Below are 25,916 nucleotides of genomic sequence, written 5' to 3' on the forward strand. Positions count from 1 at the left end.
TTGCCAGCTGCTCCCTGTTAGGGGCCCACGGAGGAGACCAAGAGGCAGCAGGTGGAAGATGGGACTTGCTCCTTCCTGTCTAGTTCCTGTCCCGATGCACATCACCTCAGCAACACTCCTTTATCCTAGTATAACAGCAGCTGAGTCTGGTTTTGTGGCTCTTTCCAACTCTTACACAGCCAGCTTCACACTCCCCACCCCGGAATCTTCAGCACCCTCTCCTCAGAGGTCCAGGGCCCAGGTCCACAGGACCCCTCCTCTTATCTTTTATATTTTAACAGCTTTATTGAATAATTCATATACCATACAGTTCCCTCTATAAAGCGTACAATTCAATGATTTTTAGTATATCCACAGATATGTGCAACCATCACCACAGTCAATTTTAGAACATCTTCATCACTTCAAAAAAGAAACCCTGGAACGAAAATAACAAGTGTTGGCAAGGATGTGGAGAAACTGGAGCCCTTGTGCACTGCTGGTGGGAGTGTAAGATGATGCAGCCACTATGGAGAAGTATAGTGGTTTCTCAAAAAACTAAAAACAGAATTACCATATGATCCAAAAATGCCACTTCTGAGTATATACACACAAGAATTTAAAGCAAGGGCTCAGATATTTGTATACTCACGTTCATGGCAGCATTGTTCACAATAGCCAAAAGGTGGAAACAACTCAAGTGTCCATTGACATATGAATGGACAAGCAAACTGCGGTGTATACATGCAATGGGATATTATTCAGCATCAAAAGGAATGAAATTCTGACACATGCTGCCACACGGATGGGCCTTGAGGACATGCTAAGTGAAATAAGCCAATCACAAGAGGACATACTGTGTGATTCCAGTTGAATAAGGCACTTTGAGAAGTCAGATTCAGACACAGAAAGTAGAATGGTGGCTGCCAGGGCCTGGGGAGAGGAAACGAGGAATTACTGTATAATGGGTGTACAGTTTCAGTTTGGGAAAATGAAAAAAGTTGCGGAGATGGATGATGGTGATGGCTGCACATTCATGCAAGAGTATTTAATGCCACTGAACTGTACACTTAAAAATGGTTAAAATGGTAAATTTTATGTTATGCCTATTTTTCCATAGTTTAAAAAATAGAAACCCTGTACCCTTTAGCAGTCACCTTCCTATACCTCCTAGCCCCACCCTCCCATCCCCTGGCAACCACTGATTTACTTTCCGTCTCAATGGGTTCCCTTTCCTGGGCCTCCATGTGAGTGGAACCATGCAGTACGTGGACTGTGTGACTGGCTTCTTTCACGTAGCATGTTTTCACTGTTCATCCAAGCTGTAGCATGTGTCATTACTTCATTCCTTCTTGTGAATGGCTTTTATGAATTCCTTTTATGAAAAGGTTGAATGTCCTTTTATCTTCTGAGTTTTAATAATTACAACCTCTTCCCTCGGCTCCTTTCATCCTCGGAATGGTAGCTGCATCTGTCAGTTGCACTGCCGTGATCCCTTAGAGTGTTTTCTACCTGTTTAGTTACTAGTTAATAACTTTATATCAAGGTAAGCAATCCTTTATATTAAATTCTTCCTGTTCAAACCACTACATTGTGATTTTTCTCTCCTGATCAAACCCAGACAAATAGTCAAGAGAATCAAAATAATTTGAATCCCTGGGCTGTTCATGCAGCTGCCCATTTTTAATGTTCGATCTTCTCCTTTGTTTTCTGTGCCCACTCCCCACCCCACCCCTTCCTTCCTGATTATGGTCGTGGAGTTCTTATTCTCCTCGACCCATCTGCAGCTCAAATTAACCAGGAAATAATATCTCCTCCTTAAGAAGTCAAAGATTGCAACATTTAAAAAGCAGTTCCTTCCAGAGTGGAGTGGCAACGCTGCTCTTGAACTGATCTGCCGTTATTCAGCAGCCAGTGAGTCTGCAGGCAAATGGAACTGATTCCAATTTAGAGCAACATTGCACGATGAAATTGTATGCAGCATCCGGGCTTCAGAACACACTGGAAGATGTATTTCCACTCCCGATCCTCAAAATTACGCATGAGTGTTTTTTTTAAGACATGTTTCTCTTTATAAAAATGTAATTGTTACTGTCTGCATTTTTATTAAGATTTCATAGTTTTCCAGGAGCTTTCAAAGAGCAATTCATTCGAGCTTCAAAACCATCTGATGAAGGAGGTACTACTGTTATTTCAATGTGTGTGCAGAGGAACCAGGCTTACAGCATGGGAGATTTGCTCAAGGTTAAACAACTAGTTGGTAGCAGACTGGGATATGAGCCTGCAGTTTTTTTTAAGACTATTAGGTAACATGTCTGCAACCCTAAGAATTGCTATCTCACATACTGCTGAAGTTTGAAAATTGTGGGACATGGGCAACGGGAAGGAGACAGTGTAAGTTGGTAAAACTTCTGAAAAGTGCTTGGAAATATGTGTACTCTGAGGTTCCCTTCCAGGTAATAAAACTACAATTATCAAAACAGTTTCTATTAACAACGAGGTCAATGAGACAGAAGAAATTACCCAGAAATATATATATATATGCACTGGTGGGATACAACCATTTTGGGAAATTGCCAATCTGTCAAGCTATATATATACCTACCCTATGACCCACTCCTAGATATATACTCAAGAGAAATGTAAGCAAAGGTACACACACATGCACAAGCCTTGTACAAGAATGCTCTTAACATCTTTATTCATAACATCCCCAAACTGGAAACATTGCAAATGTCTAACAAAAGCAGAATGTATAAACAAACTACAATATATACTAAATTGTATAGACACAAAATAGTGGATTAAATAGATTATTAATTAGTATTAGAATCACTGGAAAAAAATAATTTAGCATCTTACCTCATAGTTTTTACTAAAATTCAATTGAACTAAAGTGGTAAATGTAAAAAATAGAAATCATCCCCCAAAATGAAGGTCACTGGGAATTAGATGTCAGCAAGGAGGGAAGTGAAGAATCAACAAAGTAGAAAATCAACACATCTACATACAAACAGACATTTTTATACATCTGTATATCAAAAAGAAAAATTGAAAAGGGAAATCACCAGCAGAAAAATTTCAGCAAATCTGATAATCACAGTGTTACTGTCCACAATGTATAAGGTGTTCTTACAATCAATCAGACCATGTTAATAGCTCAAAAGACAATTGGAGGAAAACTTGAGCATTTCTCAAATGAAGCACACATGAAAAAATGTCCATATTCTCCAGTAATCAAGATGCCATGGGTTTATTTCTGCCTTCCAAACAGGGAAAGGCTTTTCAAATTAAATACAATACTCACTATTATGGAGGATGTGGTAAATGTTGAAGATGTGCGACTGTATGGTTTGTACAACCTTTCTGAAATGCATTTTGTCAATTTCCAGTAAGAGTTTTTAAAGTGTGTGTGCTGCTTTGCCTAGTAACCTCTTCTGGGAATCTATGCTAAGGAAAATATCATAAATGCAACTTTATATATATAAAAAGGTATTCATTGTATAATTACTTTTTAAAAATTTTAAAGAAGTCTTGAGTCCAACAACAAATGATTAGATAATGAAATACAGTGCACTATTACATAGCTACTAAAAAACATTTTAAAATAGCGTTTTAAAACAAAAGGAAATGCTTGCAATATTATGTTAAGCAAAATAAATGGGAGATCCAAATCGAATAATTCCAATGATACACCTAATCTTGCAAAAAACATTGGAAAGAAATATACCAAAATATTGAATAGTGGCTATCTCAAGACCAGGAGGTTGTGATTTTTATTTTCTTATTTATCCTTTTGTTTTTAGATTGTCTATTCAGGCCGAGTCTGATTTTTGTAATGAGAAAACTAAAAATATCAAAAATCTACATCTCTCATCAACCAGCCAATGTTGAAGATGTTGCTGGTAAAAGCTTCACTCCCCCAGCAAGCTAGTGGATCATGGTGCAACTCTCTTCTTGGGAGAATAACTGACTTTCCCAGGAGTGGGAGAGAAATGAGGGTGTTACCAGGGAGGCAGGTTAATTTAAGGCTCTCCAGAAAAAGGTACCATCTGTGAGGCAAATCCCATAAAAGATCTAGAGTGTGTGGCAGATCATGAATTTAAGTATCAAGTAACCCATAGATGCACATTAATGAATCTGGTAGGGGCAGGGTGAAGAGGAGGGGAAGGAAGAGACCAATTGGCAGGCAGGCTTTACCTTCAGCCCTCTTCCCCTCTCACTGCATGCTTTCTCATGAGGTGATCTCTCTTACAGGCAGAAGCAGCTCTGTTTCTTCCCTCCCTTTCTCTCTTCCTCATTTATTGAGCAGGTACTATATATCAGAACCCGATAGTGTGTGAACAGACTAGTCTGCACCCCCATGGAACTGATATTCCAGATGGGGAATTGGGCAATAAAATAGTAATTGCATAATTATTCTCTTAACTATACGTGTGATCTATGCAATAAAAACTAGTACTTACAGGGTATATCAGTTGGGTACAAGAGACACTTAACAATACAGAAGAATATTTGCCTCCCAAGTAAAGGCAGTCTGGATATAAGCAATCCAGGACTGGTATGGTAGCTCCAATGTCACAAGGGAGCCAGGCTCCTCATCTTTTTGATCCACCATCACAGCATGAGTGGTTTCCATCTTCAAGATTATCTCCTGGTCCAAAATAACTGCTGGAGCTCCAGCCATCATATTCACATTGCAGGCTAAAAGAAAGAGGAACAATATCAAGGCAAAGGTTCCTCTCCCAGCTAAGTCAGCTTCCTTTTGATCATATCTCACTGGGCAAATTCAGTCATACCTAACTGCAAAAGTTTGTTGTGAATAAATAAAATTGTTGCCTTGAATAAAATTTACTTGTAAACTGATTATAAACCAACTAATGTTGACTGAGCATCTGTACTGTGTCTGGTACTTCATAAAACAACCCTGCAAAGCAAGTATCATCAATGCCATTTAACAGATGAGAAAAGTAAGCTTCAGTAGGTTTAAAGAACTTGCTTAAAGATCATATAACCAGTTCATGATGGAGCTGGCCCCCTAAAGCCAATGCTTTTTCCACTATATTTCACTGCCTTTCCACCAGCAACTAAAAAATGAAGTGAGAAGAAAGTTCCTCAGATTTGTCATTGGCTATATTTAAGGAAAGGCCACTCCTTTCCTTGGCGTGTTTTGTTCACTGCTCTATTCCCAAAGCCTAGAACAGTGCCTAGGAAATAGCAGACATCCAATAAATATGTGTTGAATGTATGACTGTAAAGAGTATTTCCACAACCCCTGAATATGCCCTGTACCCCTTTACAGTCAATCCCACCCCTCGAAAGTAGCCACTATTCTGATGCACATCAATCACCATAGATTCATTTTGTCTTTTCTTGAACTTCATATACACAAAATCATACATCTACAACTCTTTGGTGTCTGACTTCTTTTGCTCAACAACTTTTTTTGAGATTTATTTATGTTGTTATGTCTATCAGTAGTTCATTCTTTGTTATGACTGTGTAGTATCCCGTTATTTGTATATACCATAGTTTGTTTAACCATTCTTCTTTTGAAAGACATTTGGAATGTTTCCGGTTAGGAATATTATGAATGAAGATGTTAGAGCATTCTTGTACAAGCCGTGTGTGTGTGTGTGTGCATGTGTGTGTGTGTACCTTCGCTTATATTTCTCTTGAGTGTATATCTAGTAGTGGGTCATAGAGTAGGTATACATTTAGCTTGATAAGCTGCAAACATTTTCCCAAAATGGTTGTATCCTTTTTTCCACCAGCAATGTATGAATGTCAGAAAGAGATTCTTTCACCATGTCTATTACTTCCATATCACAAACCTAATAAGGGCTTTTTAAAGTATTGACTTTTAAATCTACTCAAATAAGAATAATAAAATCTGAAATGAAATTACCTGTCAGGAAATACTCCCAAAAGGCAGGCGATGAGCTACTTAGCATCACCTGACAGGTTCTACTTGAATTTCCCAGGCCAAAAAATGCTTATTAACCTTGGCACAGCTCTCAATTGATGGAGCCACAAAAGATCAATTTCTCTTTCTTCTTCTTCTCTCTGCCTGTAACTCAAACCTCACGATGATGAGGAGAGGGAGGGAGGGCTTGAAATGTGTAACCGTGTGAAGTTCATTCATAACAAGCATTTATTACACACTGTGTGCCCAGCACCTTGCTGGACACAATGGTAAAGAAGAAAGATGTGAAAGATTTCACTCTTGTTCTGGAGCTGCTCACAACCTAGTTGACGGATACGAGATGGCAGCTCTTCCTCGGCCCGCCACGTAAACACTGATGTTCTGGATTCTGCCCTTTGTCCCTTTTGTGTTCTATTCCACATACTCTCTCTGGGTCATCTCATTTGAGGCCATGATTTCAACTACCCACCACGCTTCCATCCCAAATCACTACACTGGTCTGAGCTCACACCCAGGCTCCAGACCCCCGGCTTCCAACTGCTTCCATCCTCAGCTCCCCTCTAATGCTCATAACTTACACGTAATTCATCAGTACATTTTGTTGACTTCTCCTTTCATATACAGCCAGGATCATACTAGTTTTCCCTGGCTTTCTCCTTTATGATCCTTGTCTGCTGTCATCTCTGGTCTGTATGATTGCAATAGCTCTACCAAACCAGTATTGCTATCTTATTGCTCTTGCCTGCTCTTCAGTCATTTCCCTTTCTTTTGGGGATACTGTAGAAACTTGAATTACCTTTGGTGAACATAACCAGCAGGGTTCCAGAAAAAGTTTTATCTGAGGTGAGTTTAAAATGATGGTTATTCACACATGTGTGGGTAGGGGTGAGGGACACAAGAAGGAATGGTGTTATGATGCCCTGAGGCTGCCAACAGAGGGCAGCCATTATCAGCTCCAGGCCAAGAGAAGGGAGACTGTAAAATAACTCAAAGAGAGATCCATATGAAGAGGGACACTTGACAGAAGCCTCAGGAGATGTGTGTAGCCAACCTGCAGTGACCTAGAAGGAGCTGTGGAATAATGCCCTTCCTTCATTCTCCTCTGACCCTCTGATCTTCCAATGTCTTCCATTGGATAAATTTTGTAAGCCAGAAGGTAAGGGACCCATTGAAAGAGTCCATGCAGGTTGGCCTCCTGAGGCACAGATTAGGAAGGAAAGTGTCGAGACTAGCTCTGAAAGGACCAACAGAAAATACGTCGCACAGGAAGCCACCTCTCCCCAATTCTTAGTCTGTGAGATTTGAGAACTGCTACCTCGAGCTCCACAAGAGGGCACATCACCCAAGCCTGGGATGTCAGAATATTCCAAGCCCCTTCTCAAGAGAGCAGTTTAGTGATGTGCAAGTAACCCAAGTGTGACCAGCAAGATGTAGTCCCAGGACTTTTGTTGACAGCATAGAGGAAAGGAAACACTTTCTGTTGGGAAGGATGTGATTTGAAATAGTAAGCAGCCATCTCTTCTGACACCTGATGGGGAGAGGCAGCCTGAGAATGAAAAGTCAACACAAAGGAAAACAGAATAAGGAAATGAAGAACAAAGACTAAATCCTGATGTCTTCGTTTTAAGCCCATGGATCCAGCCATGCCTGAAACCCATTACTTTTCTGTTACATGAATCACTGAATTGCATTTATTGCTTAATCCAGTTTGGTGTATGCAAAAACAGAACAAAAACTTTTGAATAATATTTAATACTTGCCCTGAAGACCAACACAAAGGTGTACCTGTATGTCTCTAAATATGCTGTTGTTATTGAAGAATGCCTTTTCCCATATTGCCCACCTAGAAAACTATTAAAATATCCTCTGAACTTGCAACTCCTTCCCTCAGTTTTCCAGGTAGACCTGTTCTCTTCCTCCTCTGCTTTGTCAGTACTTTGCAAATGCCTCTTTTAGAGCGTGTATAAAATCTTATCACAATTAATTATTTGCTTATCTGTGATCTCCTGACAGGATAGATTTTTGTGGACCTTACTCATAAGAGCCTGGTGCCTAGCACAGGGCCTAATAGTTCAGAGAAACTCTGAGTTAAACAAGGCTAGCCCAGTCTTTTTACTTTAGGACCTCTCCAAGCCATTTCCGCGTTAACATGTATCATGGATTCTCACAGAGGGGTACAGAATGCAGCAGTTTCCAAACTCATGTGACCTAAAAACTCAATTCGTGCCCAAGTTGCTGTGCTAGAGGAATTCAGAGAAGAAAAAAATTACTGAAGTTCTTAGTTCTTGATGAGAGGAAGCAAGAGGGGGTGATGATCCATTGGGCATCTCTCTCTGAGGTAAGGGTCATTCTTTAAACAGTGATTGGGACCATAATCCACCAGTTGCCTTAGTTCAAATATAAGATATTAGATGTATTCTGCACTCTCCAGTCCTTCTCCCACCCTCACACCCCAGGTGCTGAGTAACTGACAGCACTGCCTCCTTGATTCTGACCTTCAGTTTGCTTGCCTCTGAGGGCCTATGGGTGAATGATCAGAGCTGACTTTCTTCCAACTTGCACACTCTTAAAACAAATTCCTTTCCTGTTGTGTGCCTGTTTCCCTCCCCAGGAGCTGAGGGAAAAGACACAGGTTCCCTCCAGAGCTTGGCTCAAATGCCTTGTAAAAAAAAATTTTTTTTTTAATAATAATGCTGTCTCTCAAAGAAAGCCCCAGCCCTACCACTCTTAACTTCGGACAACTCATTCGACAGCTTAGGCTCTTGCTCCTTCTGTTTGTAAGATAAGCCTAACTATAACCCACTGTTCCCTGGGGCTTCTCAATCAAGCAAGACTGCACGAAAAGTATTCCGTAAAGGGACAATAAAGCACTAAAAATGTAAGTTGTATTAATATCGTGCATAAGGTGAAGAGAAGAGAGACGGCAAGAGAGGAGCCGGAGGCAGTATCTCAGCATGGTTAAGAGCTCAGGATATGGAGGCGCACACCCCACTGCTTTGAGCTCCTCTCCCTACTAGCTGCCTCTCCTAGGGCAATTAAGCACAGTGAAGCCCACATCTATGCAAAGATCAAAATAATATCCGGTTCGCTGGTTACCCTGAGGTTAAACGAGGTAAAGCTCTTAAAGCACGCTGCGCACCGCACAGTAGAGTAACTGGCCCTCTGTAAGTCTTCAAGATACTCCTACTAGTTTTGTGACCGACTTATGGCGCCGGCGGGAAAAGGAGATAAACTACTACTGGCCACGGCGAGAGGCGAGAAGGTCGCCAAGAGCGTTGGGGTACCTTAAACCCCGCTCCCGCATGACAGCGCCAGCGCCCCACCCGCGGGGAACGACAAATCCGCCCCGGCGCCCCTGAGTGCGCGCGCGCGAAGCCCGACGCACGCGCGAGGGCGGGGCCGCTTCCTGCCCACCCGGGAGCCGCTCGCCCCCGCGGGGCCGCCGACCTGGGCGCCTGCGCGGCGCGCGCAGTGGGGAGTGGGGGGCGGGGCGGGACAGCGCGGGGGCGCGCGCCTCGGGCGTGCACACGACGCCGGCTGCCGACTTGGCCCAGACGCCGCTCCCGCGGACGTTGAGGGCGTGGCGCCCCGGCTACAGGCAGTCCGAGCCGCGCCGACTCTGCCCGGCTGCCGCCCTCGGCTTCTCCGCCTGCCTGCTCCCGGGTCTGACCTTCCGACCTCTCACCCTCTCGCCTTCCTGCAGCGGCCGAGCGCACAGGTGAGTCCCCTTCGCGGGTGCGGCCGGCGCCCGGCTTCTCCCACCAGGGTTGGGGGGCGCGAGGTGCAAAAACCTAAAAAAAAAGAAACGGTCCGCAGGTGCCCGGGACGGTGGGCGCCCCAGGCCCCGAGACGCTGGAGGTGCTGCCGCGTCCTGCCTCGGGCGTGCAGCCCCTCTCGCGCCCGGCAGCTTCTCTCCAACTCTGTCTGGGGTGGTGTCTTGGAAAACAAAATCAAGGAAATTGTGCTCTCCTCTGCACCCTCAGTTTTCTCCCAAAAACTCTTTGACTTTTTGAAAAGCTGACAGACCCAACCTGCTCCTGAAGGCAAAAAAGGTGCAGTGGGTAAAACAGGCACCGCCGCAAGTTGGAAGCCCCTCTTTCTTTCGCCTCCCCTCCCCCATGATGCACGGATAACCGTCGCATTACTTATTCGCCAACTTCTTGAAACTTGTCTGTCTGCTTCCATCTGCTGCCTGGACCGGTAGAGCAATAGTGACCTGTTTGCAGGTTGCGTCGTTCCAACCTCAGCGCTAAATCTGATCATCTCCTTCGGGGATTAGGAGTTGGTTTAGGGAGCAGCAGTTCAGGTAATAGGTTTCAGATACAAACTAGGGTTATTTAAAGTGATGCTTTAGTGTAATGCTCAAAGCCGAACTATTTGCTCCCATGATTGAAAATTAGCTAGCACACTGCATTGATTTGAACATTCCATAGACACTGCGTTTCAGAAGAAGTCGCTGATGTACTATTTGGTAAAAGAAGCAACTGGCTTATTTGTAGCTGTGACTACATATGATTTAAAACTATTTTAAGACAATTTCATTAGCTGTGCTTCAGTCCCTTAAATTAAAAACAAAACAAAAACACACTTTGAGACCCAAGATACAGATGTTTGTGCACCACACAACTTGTTTCTTTTTGTCGGGGAGTTTATATTGGTATTCTAGAAACGGACTTGTAGTGCAGGAATCCAGTAAAAGGCCTGAAAATTAAGGGTCCCTTCTATGGCCATAAACTTTACATTTTCAGCCTTTTTCTTCTAAGCTTGGAAAGTGCTTTTAGGGAAAACTAGATTTTTCCCACTATTGAATTGTAGCATCTGTAAAGCTTTTAAACATGAGGGTGTTAAGGATTACAAATGAGAGCAAATTTTGTATACGGTGCTAGAGGATTTGTTTTTCGAAAGACTTAAGCAAAACGTGTTGAAAAAATAGTGTGATTTGGAAATCCGTTAGGCTGAAGCCTGTGAAATAATGGAAACTCTAAAGTTCAATGCCGTTTGTTATTTAGACCCCAGAAACCCACAGAAAGTGGAAGTTAGGCTGTCAAACTCCACTTTTCCCCTAGAATATAGAGGTTACATTGAGGGACGATGAATATACAATGAAACAAACGGCATCAGTCTTTCATATATCTCTGCTTCAATTATTCTTTAAAACCTATTATTTTTGTATGTTCTGGACAGTGGGTTTTGTTTGTTTCAGTTCTCTCTCACGCAAAAAAGTAACACAGTTGCTGGTGGAACAGGAACCTCAATAATTATAGCAGGACCATGTCTAGATGATCTGCGAAAAGAGGGCATAGGTCATTGTAACATAACAAAATACAAAAACCTAATTTTCATCCATTTTTCTTTACCAAATTTTTTTTTACCACAGCTACTAAAAAGTAGTAACATTTTACCTGTAAGTGGTAAATGAGGAGGGAGTAGAAGGTAGAGACTTCCACAATAGCCATTCAGAACACCCACATTGACAGTCCTGAGAGTTTTTTAAAAAAGAAATTGAGTCTAAATTTATCATTTAGAAGTTTTTAAAAGGAATGTAGTAGTTCAGCATCTGTATTTTCCTTATTTTATATATGAAAGAACAAATGTAAAGCAAAAGCCAGGTGACATTTCCAAGGATATCCAGCAGGGCATTTGTAGAGTGGAAATGGGGGACTTGTTTGCTTTCATTTTTCAGTATTGTTCAGTAGCATTTTGAACACATCAAAAAATAATGAAGTGCATCTACCTGAGGCATTTTAAATGTTCACCAAGTTAAGAAGCGTTCTATTTAAAAAAAAATCCTGGAGGAGGAGGAATGTGCCTTTTCCTCTTCAGAACTTAAAACGCCAAGTCCAATCAATGTGCTTGACATTTGCCTCGATAGATTACTTTTGTGAGGAGGCTTGTAGCAGAGCATATAGTCTTGCTACTTGGAGTTTTACACTCATTTCATGTTTCCACAAAGAAACAATTTGCCAGAAGCCAGCCACAGCTATAGTTGCGCTGATAGGATGCTAAACAGTGATTTGCGAGGCCCTCTGCTTACAGACGCTGGAGGATATTGATTCAGCACTTTCTGTTGAGCCAATCAATATCTCCTTGGGTTAGTAAACTGACAGACAGCTTAGTCTTGTAATAGTTGGAATGCCACAGAGCTGGCAACAGCTCTGGTAATAAAATAGAAACCATGTGCTCTTGTAGGGTTTTTTTTTTTTCTTTTCCTTAATAAAACCAAGCTACTTTTTAAGTACCAGCTGAGTTACCTTTTAAGATGATTTCTTTACAGATATTTTAGGATTGTCATTTCCCCTGGCTGACTTTGATCATCTCTATCCTTCGGTTCACATCTAATTGCACTGATGATGTCGAGAAAATTATGAAATCGTTGACAATGTTGACTTAAACTATATCCCAATAAAACCCTCATGGCTTGCCTTTAGCAAGACAACCATCATCTGAAAGATAATGTCTGTAATACTGTGTGCACTGAATTACAACATAAAATTCTGTGAGGCTCACAGAAAGGGCACCATGGCCTTTTTGCAGCTAGCTCTCTGTTTTTAAATCTGTAAATGTTTTCATACTGGAGCCACATTACTGCTGGTGATGGCTCTGGAGCTGTTTTTACTGATAGGTCTGTAACTGAACGATTTTCTTGAAATGATAATGTTGGTTTTATTTTTGTGGCCTTTTTTTTTCTATTAAGGTATCATTGATAAACACTCCTATGAAGGTTTTTCACATGAAAAACATTGTGGTTACTACAGTCACCCATGTTATCAAGTCCCCCCCTACCCCATTGAAGTCACTGTCCATCAGCATAGTAAGATGCAACAGAGTCACTACTTGTCTTCTCTGTTCTACACTGCCTTCCCTGTGACCCCGCACACACACTATGTGTGCCAGTCATAATGCCCTTCAATCCCCTTCTCCCTCCCTCCTCACCTACCCTCCCCTACCCCTTCCCTTTGGTAGGCTAGTTCCTTCTTGGAGTCTGTGAGTCTGCTCCTGTTTTGTTCCTTCAGTTTTGCTTCATTGTTATACCCCACAAATGAGGGAAATCATCTGTTACTTGTCTTTCTCCACCTGGCTTATTTCACTGAGCATAATACTCTCTAGCTCCATCCATGTTGTTGCAAATGGTAGGATATGTTTTCTTCTTATGGCTGAATAATATTCCATTGTTTATATGTACCACATCTTCTTTATCCTGTAGTCTTTTTGTTACTTGGCATTAGATCACTTGGGTGTGGATTTTTCTCATTTTATTGTTTTATTATCAGTTCCATTGGTGGTTCTGATGTTATTGGGGTCCTTTCAACCCAAAAACGCATTGACATAGATTATGCCTATGTGAAAATAATACTGAGCCCTGACTGTATGTAAAACATTATTCTGAGCACTTCACATGTATTCTCTGAATTAATCCCTCTAATTATATCCTTTATTTGATAAGGATTATTATCCCCATTTTATGGGGAGGCAAAGTAATTTACCTAAAATTAGAGTACTGGCAGAGCCAGAGGCTAAGTCTAGTAAGATCTGATTATGGAGCCTGGATCTTCCTGGGATATACTTAAAGCCTTTTCAGACTTATTTGCAGTTACTGTGATGTTTCATCAATCCATCCATTTAATGTATATCAAATATGTAGTAATGTATAAGTGAAGAAAATGTTAACAATGCTATAAGATACTATAATACTGTAAGTGTAGCAATACTGTAATACTAAAAAATATAATCTTGGGACAAAAGGCCCAAGGGACAAATAATTTAACAAATAATCTAAAAAATGAAGATAAAATAGCTATAAAGGACATTACTGAATACAGGACAAAGTTTGAATATGGACTCTGCCGTGGATAAAAGTATTAACTCAATGTTAAGTTTCCTGGTTTTGATAATGGTACCATGGATTATGTAAAAAAATGATCTTGTTTTTGCACACTGAAGTATTTGGGGATAAGGGGGCACATTCACCTTACTCTCAGTTGTTCAGGGAAAAAATTGTATGTATAACAATAGAATGATTTTTTAAGTGGGCAAAAATGTAAGTGATTGGGTAACTGGGTAAAGAGTATGCAGGAATTCTTTGTACTGTTCTTACAACTTTTCTGTTTGAAATTATATCAAAAGAAAAAGTTACCCAAAAATGAAGGTAGAAAACAGGAAATGAAGGTGTAACATTCTAAGAATTTTTTTTTTTTTAAGTCAGGTGAAGGATTATTTCCTATGCTCTGATTTTTTTTTTTCCTCTCTTTTTTCTTTTTAGGGGTTGGAGGAAGGAACATGAAACAAACAAATCTTATCAAAAATAGCTTGACTTTCTCAAATTTTAAAATCTAGCCATTCAGAGCTCCCCAACTCTCAACCTCCAAAAGTCCAGGCAAGGTATTTTAATGGGTTAAGGGTGGAGGAAGATTAAAAACATTAGTACCTCTTTGAGAGAAGATACAAAGACAATCCACTTTTATCAAATACTGAAAGTTTAATTGGGTTGGTTATATCATTTCCCTGCCTAGACACTTTCAGTGGCGTGCTGATATTGACTATCTTTTTATTATTAAGGTATCATTGATACACACTCTTATGAAGGTTTCACATGAAAAACATTGTGGTTAACTACATTCACCATATTATCAAGTCCCCACCATACCCCATTGCAGTCACTGTCCATCAGTGTAGTAAGATGCCACAGAGTCCCTATTTGTCTTCTCTGTGCTGCACTGTTACATTGACTGTCTTTTATGTCCGAACTCCGTAACCCTTCTTTCAAGGCGACCTGGCCCACAGCTGCCCTTTTAGCTTTGTCTTGTGACACTCCTACCAAATATAGTACCCTCTCTCCACTCCAGATCACATGGTCTTTGTGCATGCTGATCTTTTTATCTTCTTCCTTTGTCCATGAACTGATGGCTTTGCTTGGAATGCACCACATTCTCTTCCTGCTGAAATTCTGTTCATCTTATGAGTCTCACCATAACCTCCTTTGGGAAACTGTCTCTGATCTCAGGCAGAATTAAATTTTCCTTTGTGCTGCCACGTCAGTGGGATAAATAATGCTATCGACTTTCAGTCAACCATCCTTACTAAGCATTTATCATGAGTTAAAACTATGCCAGAGACTGGGGTTTCAAAGGCATTCATGGTCTGGTAGCTAGGAGTGATTTGTAAACATAATCATCAGGTAAGTATGTAACAGAGAAATGAACAAAGTGCTGTGAGAGCTATGACTTCTGCCTGACAAGTTGATCTTAAAGATTACAGTGAAAGCCACAGAGATACCATTTCCCTTGATAGATTCTGGACCTGAGTACCACCTTTCGAATAAGCCCACCCACCATCACAGAGACACCTAGGTGTCATCTTACCTAGGCTCCAAGCATCCTCCAGAGGGCACGTCAGCAAGCCACAAGCCCACCTTTCCCCTGACCCCTCCCCTCAAAGAGCCCGCCAAAAACCCTGACCATAAAAAGCCTCTTGACCTGTTAGAGATTCTCCTTCCTTTGTTCTGCCGGCCAGGACAGAGGGGGCCCTCTCAGGTTCAGCAGTAAACCTGCTTGGACGGTTGAGTTTGCATTCCCCTCTTTCCAGTTCATCCCCTGCCCAGGTCCCTTTCCAAATTGGAGGTTTCCAGCCCAATAATCTAATTAAAGGAGTATATGTAACTTTTAAACAGTTGTAGTACCTGTGGGCTACCCAGGTAGATATATTCAGTAAAAAAGCTGAAAATACAAGGCTAGAACTCGGGAGAGAGAGTTGAGTCTAGGTATGTAAATCATAAAGATGAGTGATTTTCAGTGTGCAGGAAGGACATAGGGGCAGATCAGAATCTCTTGGGGCCATGTACTTTTTCCCACCCACCCATCTGATTCATTGACGGAAATTCTGTTCTTGCTTCCCCCTCAAGTTGGGTGACATCCTTCCCGACTTACAAGTCCTCGTATGAAACAAGAGGCAGTATTGGTACATGCATGTTGTATGTGTGTGAACCATAGGGAAGCAGGAAACAAAGTTGGAAAGTGCTGGTAGTTAAGTAGTTAAATGCTTGGGTGTGGCTAAAACCACCCAGGAAGAATCAGATGAGGAAGAAGATGGAGATGAACCCTCAAAAAAGATGAAGTTGTAAAGGGTAAGAGGAGCTGGAGACAAAGACAGTTGGTGAGGAAGGGCGGAGACCCAGAAGGCAGGGCACAGAGTTCCCAGGGTGGGTGGGTGGGAGGCAGGTCTCCTGTGGCAGAGATAGGCTGAGGCCTGAAATCAGGTTCTAATTTGAGGAAATCTGTGCTGGCCGCCACGAGGGCGGTTTCAGCCAAAAGACAGTGGCAGCTGCCCTGAATTCAGGAGTGACAGCAGTTGAGGTGTCTGCCCCAAGTACAGTTTACCCTTTCCAAGAGGCTGGTAGGGAAGGTGGAGGGAGAGACAGACACAGAGATTGAGGTTTTCTTTTGTTTAAGATTGGGGCAGATGTAAGTGGGGAATCTTGAACAAGTCTGGCCGCTGAGGGAAAGGCGCCGAGGGACAAGGGAAATTGAAAGTGTAGGAGCCAGTGAATGGAGCAAGATCCGTTATTAGTGACCAGCATCTTTGCTAATGAATTCTTGCTTTGGTGAGCCCTCCTTGAGAATAGGAATCATGTCTTATTCATCTTATATCCATAATAATGCCTGGCAACACAATAGCCATTTAGAAAATATTTATAAAAACGAGTAAAGATTTTACTTTTTAGAATTAGTCTTTCCTAATTGAGGTAGTAGAATAATGGGAAAAATACTATTTTTATCCTATAATGACCATTCTGTAATATATTCCAAATAAGCAATATATTTGCAGTCTTGTGTTCTTTAAAATAAAAGGGAAAATCACAAATTAGGCAATATTGAGGTAGTAATAATCCTGATGACTTAATTTTTTTGTGCCTGACAGGCATTTCTTAAAATCCATTTTCAATATCTTGAAATGTGTTATGTTCATGGCATTTTGCTTGGTGGGTCGGGGTGCAGGTCTGCAAGGAGACAGACATATACAGAAATAGTCTGAGTAAGACTTTGTTACATTACCTAACAGAGGGACACTCAGCAACTTGCCTTAGGGTTTAAGTTACTGATTTTTAAACATTCAGAGAAGGGATGTCTTGTAGGTTGTCATCTTTGTCCGATTTTGCCCACTGTAAGTATTTCTAATATTAACAAAGACTGATTCTAATGTAGAACTCTTGGTTCTGTGTAGCTCAGTTTGTTGAGAGTATATTTCAGAAAAAACACACTGGTTAAGAAAGGTAAAGTTGGCTCATCACAGACCATATTTCAGGATGCAGATGGTGAGGGAATCCGTGTGGGTTTTATTCTGCTGTGCCAGCTTCAATGTTGTAGACCTAAAACCCAAAACAAATATGTGAAGGCAGTCCTCGTTTACAAATTTCCTTCCTACTGCTTGTAAACTAGTGTACATATTGTTATTACCTCATTTTTATACTTTTTTCCTCCCAATTTCAGTAGAAAACTTTTTGCATTTTCTGGTAATATGTCATTGCCAGTGAAATATGTTATGTAAAATGTGCTAAGCAAATCAAATTAGTATATGTAGAACTGGTTTATGAAGACTATAATAGGTTGATTTAAAGCCTGATTTATTTTTCCGAAATAAAATCACTTCATTTGATGAATTGCTGTCTTGAGAATTGATTGGAACATTATTTGGCCTTCAAAGTCTTATCTCTGTGTTGTTCTCTTTTTTCAGCAGTAGATGCCTGGTAGACCTCTTTGAACTTTGGACACAGAAAAGACCTGCTTATAGGTGATAATGCTAAAGGACACTATGAAATCTTGGAATGATAGCCAGTCAGATCTCTGTAGCAGTGACCAAGAGGAGGAAGAGATGATTTTTGGTGAAAATGAAGATGATTTGGAAGAGATGATGGATTTAAGTGATCTGCCTACCTCACTTTTTGCTTGCAGTGTCCATGAAGCAGTGTTTGAGGTGCAAGAGCAGAAGGTAGGTGTATGTCCTGTCATTACCTGCGTAAATGTGTGTGGATTCAAGGAAAGAGAGCAGATTGCTGCCCGTTTGCTAAGTTTGTTACTGGTCCATGACAAGAGCGGAAAGCGTGCATCAACCTTTAGACATCACTGAAGCATTTTTGTGGTATTTTTTAACAGTATTGGTCTATAGCAAATAGGAAATATTTAAAAACCGGTCCTTCCCCATAGATATTTTGAAAAGTATTACTAGTTTGTAATGAACTCTGTATCAAGTCTTACTAAAAGTCCATTTGTTCTTTCATTCATTCATTCATTCATTTTCAGAGCCTGTAGCTAAAGAGAAGGTAGTGATTTTTAGCCTGGCTTCCTATTACTTGGGAGCAAATTCACAAAAGAAGGAATTATTTGGAGCATTTTCCTGGGACTAATTACATAATTAGGACCATTTATGATTTCAGTGTAACAGAATTATTAATATTTCTTATATTACTTTCTATAGTTTGGGGAAAAAAACTATTGAGTTTATTTTTTAAAAGCTGCTTTCCTTTTGTTCATTTATTATTTACCTGGAAAGAGAGATTTTTGTGTTTTTTTTTTTCCATCATGACCTCACAAAAGCGTATAGGTCTTAGGCCTACAAAAATAAAATATTTCTGCCAATGGTGTAAATTTTGCATGTTTGAGACTTGAAAATATTATCACCAGCCCTTTACTTTTCTATGTACTTCAAGTATTTCCTTTCAGTAACTTTCTTGAAACAGAATTTGATTGAGTTTGATTCAGTACATACTTGAGTGCCTCTAATGTGTAAGCTACCATGCCAGTTGCTTCAGGGAATAAAGCAGGAATTTAAAAAGCTTCTGCCTCAGTTTACAGTCCTGCAGTGGACATAATAAGCAATTTGATATGAGATGAAATGCTAGTGCCGTTAGAGGCACCTTAAAGTACATTGAGGTATCAGAGGAGAGAGGATTGCAGCCAACTGCATTAAAAGATCTTATGGGGAGATGGCTCTGGGGAAGAGCTGGGCAAGTTGGGCAGGAGCTTAGCAGGGGACGGGAAAGGCGGTTATGGCCAGACGGAAGAGAATGAGCAGAAGAGCTGCATCAGGACAGTGTGGATCATTGAGGTTATAGCAGGCAGTTTTGTATTGCTGGTGCATAGGTGAGATATAGTCAAAGTCAAGAGAAATCAAACTAGAAAGGTGAGTTTGGGGCACCTTGCAAAGCTCAAGGCCCTTGCCCTTCTGTGTAAATAGTCTTCTGAACAAAGAAGTGACCCTGAGATTTGCACATAGGAAGATAACTGACAACATGGGAAGGGCTGAGCAGGGGAAGGAGAGCCAGAAGCAGGGAACCAGTTAGGATGCCTTTGCAGAAACCCTGCCTTGAGATGCTGAAGACCTGGAAGTGGAGTAAGAGAAAGTGATGACAGCCACCAATTTTGTATCTTTTGGGTTTATTTTCCTTTACAAATGCTATTTTCCACATTCAGTCATCATGTAGAAATTTTGAAATCATACTTCCTATTTCTCATACTTTTTAAGAGCTCTGTGGTTTTTCATATAATACATATTTATATTAACCTTGTTGTTTGTTATTGTGAGAAACCAAATGTATCACTAGTTTATCTTAAAATTATATTCATAAGGACTCTTCTAAGAAACCTCACAATCTTATCTGTCCCAACGTTTTTTTTTAATGTAGCAGGATGTTTTTTAAGTTGCCGAAGTGGCAAATTCTTGTTGGTTTTCATTTTAAAAACCATTTGGAGTTGTAGCTGACCTAACTTTACACTGGAAATCATATCAGCAGAAATTCTAGTAGCAGTTCTGTGGACTTCACGTTATATACAATTCTTAGTCATAGTAAATTTTATATATAAGCCTTAATGGTAATATCTGAAACTGCAAAATATAAAATGCTCATATAGTAAAATTATATGTGGCTCACCAATTAAATATAAAGTGAGAGAATCAAATGTTTCCTTTATATTTTCATTCTCACTACCAGTGTCTTAATTTGCATTAATTTCTCCTGAAATAACCTATTTATGCAGGTCATCCATGTATGTGGGAAAAACAAAAACCATTTATGATAAGCAGAATAACTTTGATTGCAGTTAAATGCTTTATTTTTAAGAATTTCAAGAATTTTTGTTTTTTTCCTAACTCGGAAGGTTTTTGTCTTTATAACCTTATAGTTGTTGGAATGAGCTTTTACCGTCTTCTGAATTATATATGAAATTACACCTTGTCATGTAAAGGTCAATCTTCATTCTAGATTGCTAGATTTTGGCTCTTCAGTATCATCAGTGTTTCTTGAAATTAGTATGTGTGAGGCAGGGGAGAAAAAGTAAAGAATATAATAAGCCATAAGAAAAATAAACTGAGGAAAAAGGCTTATCTTTTAATTTCTATAGCAGCATGGTTGTTAGGCTTTATGCATGTGCTCTGAGCAGTAGCTCTATCAGGAGCCCTGCAGATGTGGTACCCAGTTTTTCAATTACAGATTTGGAGTTGTCCAAGTGTGATTTTATTTCCTTTCTTGTTTTTAACCCCACTTTTTCATTTCTTAAAATACAGAAAAATTAAAGCAGGCTTTTGATTTGTTTTTGTTTTTTTGTTTTTTTCTTATTATGTTTTGACCCCCTTTGTCCATTTTTTCCATCTCCCACCCTTGCTTCTGGCAACCATCAGTCTGTTCTCTGTATCTGTGCATTTGGTTTTGTTTGTTTATTTTTTTTACGATTCCACATTATAATTGTGAGCATATGTCTGACTTAGTTCACTGAGCATAATACTGTCAAGGTCCACCCATGTTATTGCAAATTGCAAGATTTTGTACTTTTTAATGGCTGAGTAATATTCCATTGTGTGTGTATATGCCACAATTTCTTTATTCATTTATCCACCAATGGACACATAGGTTATTTCCATATTTTGGGAATTGTAAATAATGCTGTAATGACATGAGTGCATATATCTTTTCAAGTTAGTGTTTTCATTTTCTTCAAATAAATACCCAGAAGTGGAATTCCTGAATTATATGATAGCTCTATTTTTAATTTTTTGAGGAACCTCCATACCATTTGCATGATGGCTGCACCAATTTACATTCTCTCCAATAGTGCATGAGGGTTCCCTTTTCTCCACATCTTCACCAACACTTGTTATTTCTTTTCTTTTTGATAATAGCCATTCTAACAGGTGTGAATTGATATCTTCGTTTTGGTTTTGATTTGCATTTCCCTGATCATTGATGTTGAGCATCTTTTCATGTATCTGTTGGCCATGTCTTTTGAAATGTCATTCAGATTTTCTGCCCATTTTCTAATTGAGTAGTTTGTTATTTTTGCTATTGAGTTTTGCTCTAGAATTTTATGAGTTCTTTATATATTTTGGATATTGGCCACTGATCAGGTATATAATTTGCAAGTATTTTCTTCCATTCAGTATGTCGCCTGTTCATTTGTTAATGTTTTCCTTTGCTGTACAGAAGCTTTTTTAGTTTGATGTTCCCACTTGTTTATTTTTGCTTTGTTGCTTTTGCTTTTGTTTCAGATTCAGAAAATTATTGCCAAGACCTATGTCAAAGAGCTTAACATGTATGTTTTCTTCTAGGAGTTTTATGATTTCACATCTGACATTCAAATCTTTAGTCCATTTTGAGTTCATCTTTGTGTATGGTGTAAGGTAGTGGTCCAATTTCATTCTTTTGCATTTGGCTGTCCAGTTTTCTTAACACCTTTATTGAAGACACTGTCCCTTCCCCCGTATATATATGCTTGGCTCCTTTGTCATTAATTAATTGAACATATGTGCATGGGTTTATTTGTGTTCCATTAATCTTTGTTTCTGTTTTTATGCCAATACCATACTGTTTTAGTTACTATAACTTTGTAATTATAGTTTGAAATTGAGGTGTATGATGCCTCCAGCTTTGGACTTCTTTGTCAAGATTGCTTTGGGTATTTGGGGATTTTGTGGTCCCATGCAAATTTTAGGATTGTTCATTCTAGTTCTGTGAAAAATGCCATCAGAATTTTGATAGGATTGCATTGAATCTGTAGATGGCTTTGAGTAGTATGGACATTTTTACAATATTGATTCTTTCAGTCTGTGAGCACAGAATACCTATCCATTTATTTGTGTCTTCTTCAATTTCTTTCATTAATGTCTTGTAGTTTTCAATATACAGAACTTTCACCTGCCCGGTTAAATGTATTCCTAGGTATTTTATTCTTCTGATGCAAGTTTAAATGGGATTGTTTTCATAATTTCTATTTCTGATAATTCATTATTAGTGCACAGAAATGCAATAGATTTTTGTGTATTGATTTTCTGTCCTGCAACTTTATTGAATTCATTTAGTAATTTCAACAGTTTTTTGATGGATTTTTCAGGGTTTTCTATATATATATATGTCATCTTCAAATAGTGACAGCTTTACTTCTTTTTCCAATTTGGATGACTTGCTGCTTTTTCTTGCCTAATTATTCTGGGTAGGATTTCTATACTATGTTGAATATAAGTGGTGAGACTGGGTATCCTTATCTTTTTCTTGATATAAGAGGAAAGAACTTTCAGCATTTCACTGCTGGATATGTTAGCTGTAGGTTTTCATTTATGGCCTTTTTTATGTTGAGGTATGTCCTGTACCTCCATACCTACTTTGCTGAGAATGTTTATCATAAATAGATGTTGAATATTTTCAGATTCTTTTTCTGCATCTATTGAGATAATCATATAATTTTTATCCCTCATTTTGTAAATGTGTAGCACATTGACTTGCAGATGTTAAACCATCCTTGCATCACTGGAATAAACAAATCTCATTTGATCATGGTGTATGATACTTTTAATTATTGTTGACATCAGTTTGATAACACTCTGCTGAGAATATTTCCATCTGTGTTCATTAGAGATATACTGTAATTTTCTTTCCTTCTGGTATCCTTGTCTGGTTTTTTGTATCAGGGTAGTTCTGGCCTTATAAAATGAGTTAGGAAGACTACCCTTATCTTCTGTTTTTTTGGAAAGAGTTTGAGAAGGATTGGTATTAATTCTTCTTTGAATGTTTGTTAGAATTCACCAGTGAGGCTCTCTGGTCCTCGACTTGAATTTGTTGGAAGGCTTTTGATTATTGATTCAATCTCCTTACTAGTAATCAGCCTGTTCAGACTTTCTGTTTCAGCATGATTCAGTCTTGGTAGATTATATGTTTCTAGAAATGTATCCATTTCTTCTAAGTTGTCCAATTTCTTAACATATAATTGTACTAGTTTCTTATGATACCTTGTATTTCTGTGGTATTGGTTATAAATCTCTTTAATTTCTGATTTGATTTATTTGAGTCCTCTCTCCTTCTTTCTTGGTGAGTCTAACTAAAGTCTTGTCAATTTATCTTTTCAAAGAACCAGCTATTAGTTTCAATGATCTTCTCTGTTGTCTTTTTAGTCTCTATTTCATTTATTTCTGCTCTCATCTTTGTTACTTCCTTCCCTCTGCTAGCCTTGGGCTTTGTTCCTTTTCTTATTCCTTGAGGTGTACAATTAGGTTGTTTGAAACTTTTCTTGTTTCTTGAGGCATTTATCCCTAGGACCTTTCCTTTTAAAACTGCTTTTGCTGCATCCCATAGATTTTGGTATGTTCTATTTCTGTTTTTGTATGTCTCAATATATTTTTATTGATTTTTAAATTTCTTCTTTGATCCATTGGTTGTTCAGTAACATGTTGTTTAATTGTCACATATTTGTGGACTTTCCAGTTTTCTTTGTGTAATTAATATCTAGTTAAATACCATTGTGGTCAGCAAAGATGCTTTGTGTGATTTCTGTTCTCTTACAGTTATTAAGACTTGTTTTGTAGTCTCAAATATGATCTGATCTGTCCTGGAAAATGTTCCACGTGCCCTTGAGAAGAATGTGTATTCTGTTGCCTTTGGATAGAATTTTCTGTATATATGTTAAGCCCTTTTGATCTAGCATGTTGTTTAAGGCTGATTTGAACACGAGAGGTTTTCAAAATATAATTTAAGCTTTTATAATTTTAAAAAATGAGACTGTTTCTTTTTTCTGCTTTATGTATGTGTGTCTGAGGGATCTCAGTAAAAGTTAATGCAAAATAATATCCTAGACAGGACTGACTTCAAAAAAATGCATGCAACTTTTGGATTATAGTCCCTTAACAAAGTATTGCTCTTTGTTTATAAAACTGTTTCTATTGACCTCCTCACCATCTGACATTTGATTTTTTTTAGTTTTCTTTCAAGTGATGATGGTTGGGCTATATTAAGACATCTGTCCTTGCTTCCCTGCTCCTGCTTCTTATCAGGGATACTCAGCATCAAATAGAGTTTCCAGTACTAGATAACACTTGTTAAGCGTTTGTTGAAGGAATGGATTCTGTAAGATGATTGTTGAGGATTAGTGATGCAGTGCCATGATGAAGAAACAGAATTATAAGCTGAGTGGGATTAAATAGTACAGAGAAGATATAATGTGCAGTTATGATCTCAGATACACTGGCCCAAATTCTCTGGTGGTCTGTGTAACCATATGCATGATAAACATTTGTTCTACACTCTCCATTTAAAGAATGAAAATTTTATTTTAAGAAAAGTAAATGATACTGGAAGTTAATTGAATACACCGATTCTCTGATTTTCAGACCAAATCAATTATTGGGTTTTCTGACATAACCTTTAATCCAGAAGAAGTAAATCCTTTAAGGAAAGTGATTTTCTTTAAATCTGGGAATTGAATAAGGGATCAAAGGAAGAATGTTTCTGTTATAATGAACTATGTTTTAAAAGTATCTGGTACGTGGTACTTCAGTATATATTTATTTAATTGAATCTATAGGGCCATTCTGGCCAAAAATTAGTAAAATTTAGTTAATTTTAAGACTATGTTAAATATTGGAGAATTATAGAAGTCTAGAGCTAGAGGAAATCCTAGTCAAGTCTCTTTAATGCATCAGACTCAGTAATAGAGCTCACTTCATAGCCCGTTTTTCACTTGTACACTAAAAACTACAAAACGATGCTGAAAGAAATTCAAGAAGACTTCTCATGTCCTGGGACTGGAAGATTTACTGTTAAGATGTCAATACTACTAAAAGCAATCTATAGAATCAGTGCAATCCTTATTAAAATCCCAATGATGTTTCTTGCAACAATAGAAAAACTCACCCTAAAATTCACTGGAATCTCAAGAGACCCCAAATAGTCAAAACAATCTTGAAAAAGAATAAAGTTGTATGACTCACACTTCCTGATTAATTTCAAAGATAGAGTCATCAAAACAGTGTGGTATTTATATGTTAATTATAAATATTTTTAAAAGCCAATATGGTACTGGCATAAAGGCCAACATATTGACCAATGGAATAGAACAGACAGTCCAGAAATGAACCCTTGCAAATATGGTCAGGTGATTTCAACAAGGATGCCAAGACCATTCAATGGGGAAAGGACAGTCTCTTCAACCATGGTGCCAGGAAAACTGGATATCCACCAACAAAAGAATGAAGTTGGCCCCTTATCTTATATAAAACTAATCAAAATTAATCAGAGACCTAAAAGTAAGTTCTTAGACTATAAAACCCTTAGAAAACACAGAGGGAGAGCTTCTTGATTTGGATTTGGCAATAATTTCTTGGATATGATACCAGAAGCACAGGCAACAATTGGAAAGGATATATTGCACTTCATCAAAATTAAAAATGTGTGCATGAAAGATCACTATCAACAGAGTGAAAAGGCAACCTAGAGAATGGGAGAAAATATTTTTAAGTAATATATCTAACAAGGGATATATCCAGAATATATAAAGAATTCCTAAAACTCAACAACAAAACCAACCCAAGTGAAAAATAGGCAGAGGACTTGAATAGACATTTCTTCAAAGAAGATATATGAATAAATGGCCAATAAGCATATGAAAAGATGCTCAGTAGCACCAGTATTTAGAGAAATACAAATCAAAATTGCAGTGAGATACCACCTCACATTCATTGGGATGGCTGTTATAAAACAGAA

The 25,916-nt window shown here is 38.9% G+C and overlaps 1 protein-coding gene across 5 annotated transcripts in view; it reads left to right on the forward strand.

The window, feature by feature from the left end:
• The first annotated feature begins 9,395 nt into the window (after positions 1-9,395).
• The window catches only part of RCAN3 (RCAN family member 3), a 36,955-nt gene continuing 20,434 nt past the window's right edge, over positions 9,396-25,916 (forward strand). For 2 of the 5 annotated variants that reach the window (XR_005030693.2, XM_036914733.2), the window contains exons 1-2: positions 9,397-9,623; positions 17,633-17,887. Coding sequence is in view for 4 of the 5 variants with exons in the window: in XM_036914733.2 (XP_036770628.1) it covers positions 17,696-17,887 (192 nt within the window). In the remaining variant the exon portion in view is untranslated. Of the gene's footprint in view, positions 9,624-14,165; positions 14,285-17,632; positions 17,888-25,916 lie in introns of all 5 variants that reach the window. The other 3 variants (XM_057499850.1, XM_057499849.1, XM_036914734.2) reach the window with 3 other exon arrangements.

Source organism: Manis pentadactyla, chromosome 4, assembly GCF_030020395.1.
Source record: "Manis pentadactyla isolate mManPen7 chromosome 4, mManPen7.hap1, whole genome shotgun sequence".
NCBI classification, from domain to species: domain Eukaryota; kingdom Metazoa; phylum Chordata; class Mammalia; order Pholidota; family Manidae; genus Manis; species Manis pentadactyla.